Source organism: Pelecanus crispus, chromosome 9 (assembly GCF_030463565.1).
Source record: "Pelecanus crispus isolate bPelCri1 chromosome 9, bPelCri1.pri, whole genome shotgun sequence".
Lineage (NCBI taxonomy): Eukaryota > Metazoa > Chordata > Aves > Pelecaniformes > Pelecanidae > Pelecanus > Pelecanus crispus.
Window position 1 is genome coordinate 4,567,734 of NC_134651.1, and position 3,920 is coordinate 4,571,653.

Here is a 3,920-nt window from a genome sequence, read left to right on the forward strand (position 1 = left end):
CAGTGGTGGATGCAAAGCACCTCCAAATACACTAGCAGCATCCTGCAAACGTCCCTACACATCATTATGCAAAATAACACCATTTTCTGCATTGATTGTAGTAATCTCGCGTGATAGCTTATTGTTATTACAAGGGTAATACACGCTGGATAGAAAGGATAAATGACACTCAAGTACCTGAGGATGATTTAAATGTATTAATGTTGAGGAAATTAGTTAAAGCTTCCCACACGATCTATGGTTATGGTTCCCTCAGGTTTGAGGACAAATCTTTGTTATCTTTGTTGCCTTAGGTCCAGGGCACAATTTCATTTATACAGCATATTAATTCTATAAATCATAGCATTATGCGGTTTAAATTATTTTACAATAATGCTAACGTGAAGGTTTAATTTCAGGTTTGTCTCTGAAGGCATGTTCAGGTATGTCCTCCAGAAACGGGATTGCTTTGGCCAGGGTCCATCATTTCCATCTGCTCCAATCGCTCCTCCTCGAACACTCCACGCTATGCTGAGGACTTCTAAGGCAGAAGCAACCACCAGTGCTGCTTTTCCAAAGCAACGGCTAAGCGATGCAGTTGCTTACAGCCTGGAGTTCCCACTCTGACAACTGTGTTATTGTTAAAAACTGCAGGCAGAAAAGCTCATAAGTCAGCTACCGAGCATGATTTGGTTTTCAAGGACTGCTGTAATTTGTTTCATCTCTCCCCAGTTCATACCCTTGGGTTTTGTTTTGTCTATTTTCATTTGGGCTTTGAATATCTCCAAGGGTGGAGGCTCCACAGCCGATCTCTGGGCAACCTGTGGCAGTGTTCGACCATCCAGCAGCAAAAAAGCATTTTTACGAGGGCAAGAAGCATCGCACATACCAATGCGAACCATCATCCCAGTAAAGCTGTCCTTCTGCAAACAGGGTGTCATTCAAAGCGACAGTGAGACCCATTGCATTTTTTCGGCTATGGAAACCAGAATAATGTTTCCGCAATTTCCTCAGCTAATCACATTTCGTATTTTTCACGTTAGAATTTTTTTTAGAAATATTTTATGCCACTCAATTGATCTCCCATAGCCATCTTCCTAAGCCCATACTATTAAATTTAAAGGAGACTATTAGGACAAAACCAAAAAGAAAAACTAGCCATAAAGTTCCAGTGCTATCATACATGTAGCTTCCCTGAGGACTGGTAGTTGTGCAAAACTAAATTTTAAATATTCAGTTAATCTTACCTGTAAAAACATATATTAGCAGGTCTTTGCCAAGCAAGGATGTACTTACCTTGGATATGCAGATTGATATGTTCCAAAGGAGCTGGTAAAAGTTTGAATTGTCCCCAAAAGCCAACATCTTCATCCTATTTACAATAAAATAAGAAAGTATTCTACTTAATTGCCCTCGTTTAACAGGTTTTTTTAAGAATAAAATGAGCATGTTTTGCTAGACATATCCATTAGGACTTGTTACTGCAAATCCTCTTGTTACTGCAGGACTAACTACCTAATGGTTTTAAGAGTGCTGTTCAAGTGAGACTTGAAAATGAATGCTCATATTCTCAATCTCATGCTTTTTTGTTGAAAGAAAAATCGCTGTAACTGAGAGAAAACTTTATTGTCAGGAGGGTCATAACTACAGAAGTTTCAGGGGAAGTTCCTGATAAGGAGAGCAAAGGAGTCGCACTTACTCAGGGAGCATGGGGCGAATCACAATGCTGCCATGGGCATGGGCGTCAAACGTTAATGTGTAGAAATAGGGAAACAGGGTGTATCTTCTGTTCAGCACAGTCCTGGAAATCTCCTCAAATGTTGAGTTCCAGGAAATAGGATCTTGCCTCTGAAAGGCAAGAGACTGCTGTTATTCCAGCTGGATTGGTTCATTCAGAAAATCTAAAAAAAAGAAATATCAACATAGCAAGACAAAGCCAAGGAATTTTCTCCTCCGAACTAGAACGCTTTCATTTATTTATTCTTCGATTAAGGAGTAAATGACACTAAAAACAGGGGGTAACACTGTCAGCCCTAAGAGGGGAACTAGAAAGAGGGAAGGTGAGAAAAATCTTGGGGGGAGTACTGAAAAAAAGTGTTTAGGGCAAAGTGTCCCAAAGGCGTGACACATCCCGGCGTACATAATCTATTATCCCTCTCTTCTGCAGGGCAGCACTCAGGACTTGCAAGAAGAGACCGAAGCACTAATGACTGATGCCAAGGAGCGCTCCCAATCTTTATGAAATGTATTGAACAATACCTTGGCAAATTGGGTAAGACTGGAAGCAACACGATAACCCTGAATCTGCATTTTTAAAGGCTTTAAAAGTCCTATCGAAAGGTGTGCCGCCGCAAGATAAAGCACACACTTTTTGAAAGGAGACTTTAATCCATTAGATTTATGCCATATAAATAGCTCTACTCTGCTAGACCTGAAGCTTTAACTGCAACAGAAGTGCTGGTTCCATTTTTTTTTATTTTTCCAGTTATCTTGTTTTACAGCTTTCTACAATATAGTCCTTAGCCAGCACAGACCTACATTTAGGCAATTATTTTCCTTTACTCTTAAAAGAAATATAATATCTGATGGTGGCAAATGTGCAAAGCAAAGTAATTGCCGACTCTTACTCCACAATCTTATTGCACTGTCCCATTTTCCCATTTGTTGTATAATTATGGACAATTAGGGCTGAGAGCACCAAGGTCAGTTTTGCTCCTTTAAGTGCGGTTGCCGTAAAAGCGCTCTATTTTAGTCTTGCTGGCGTAGTGTGTTTAAATAAAAACAGCATACAGGGGAAAATAGGTAGGAGTTTGATTCAGTCAAAGCAAACTTAGAATAAGCTTCCTTCAAGTGGTCCAAATCCCAGAGCAGCCCCTCTGTGGGCAGAAAACCTCCCAGGTGAGGAGCAGGCTTACAAGAGAGCTAGCATATAAAGACTATTTTTATTTGATAAAGAGCCAAAAGTGTCTTTTTCTTGTCCATTTTGCTTACAATGTCAGTTTTTTTGAGCCAGGCCAGCTTGTAAGATATTCTGGATGGTCTTTACATGTGTGTTGCAAAGGCCCAGCCGTTCACAAAATTGCAACTCACCCTTGTTCCTTTCTGATTGTGATGCCTCAAGTATGGGTAAAATGCACTCAGCTGCATCCAGCGAAGACACAGCTCATACTCTGAGTTTCTGAAGAAGCCACAGATATCAGCTCCTGTCTGAAAGTTTAAAAATAATCAGATTGGAATATTTTAAATTCATGTACAGCATCAAGATATTTAAATGTAAGGTAATAACTCATTAGCTTACATAAGCTATACCAAAGAGACTGAACTCCATCACGCCTGAAAGGAAAAATAATTCATTACATTTTCCTCCATTTGCTACGCTAATGGTTACATATTAATACATATTCAAAAATTAACCCCACTCCTCATATATTTTTAAAAAATTTAATTTTCTTATATAATGCCTTGGCCATTGCCACAAAGTACCTACAAAGGCAACCAAGTAACTTTTACAAAAACGTTTTAAGAAATTAGCTGAGTCGAGGGGAGTTTTTGCTCTCTATTTGCTCCACCAAGGATACGAGCAGCTTTCTCTGCAGCGTATCGTGTTGCTCTGTGCTATGTGACTGGCATGGATGCATTACCGCTCCACTTTCTCAGAACAATTCCTTTGCAGCCGTGCACACGTACTGTGAATCATTACAGCAAAATACTAAGCCACAATACTAGTTAGAAAGCTACACTGATTAAATTGCACTGCTCTCCAATAATTGACTAAACAGCTGCTTCAATAAGGCACTATTTATTTATTTTTCCACAGGATTTGCAGCTTTAGTGGCACTGTAATTACAGCAAAAATACGCAAGTCACTTAAATTACCGAAGTAATTAAACTAGACTAATGCGCTGTAATTACTTCTTCCAAGACAAACAGTAAGTTTTCTA

At 39.4% G+C, this 3,920-nt stretch overlaps 1 protein-coding gene across 1 annotated transcript in view; it reads right to left on the reverse strand.

The window, feature by feature from the left end:
• SI (sucrase-isomaltase) overlaps positions 1-3,307 on the reverse strand; it is a 57,333-nt gene extending 54,026 nt beyond the window's left edge. Inside the window, 3 exon segments of the mRNA XM_075716820.1 lie at positions 869-993; positions 3,070-3,186; positions 3,278-3,307. Coding sequence (XP_075572935.1) covers positions 869-993; positions 3,070-3,186; positions 3,278-3,307 — 272 coding nt within the window.
• Between the last annotated feature and the right edge of the window lie 613 nt (positions 3,308-3,920).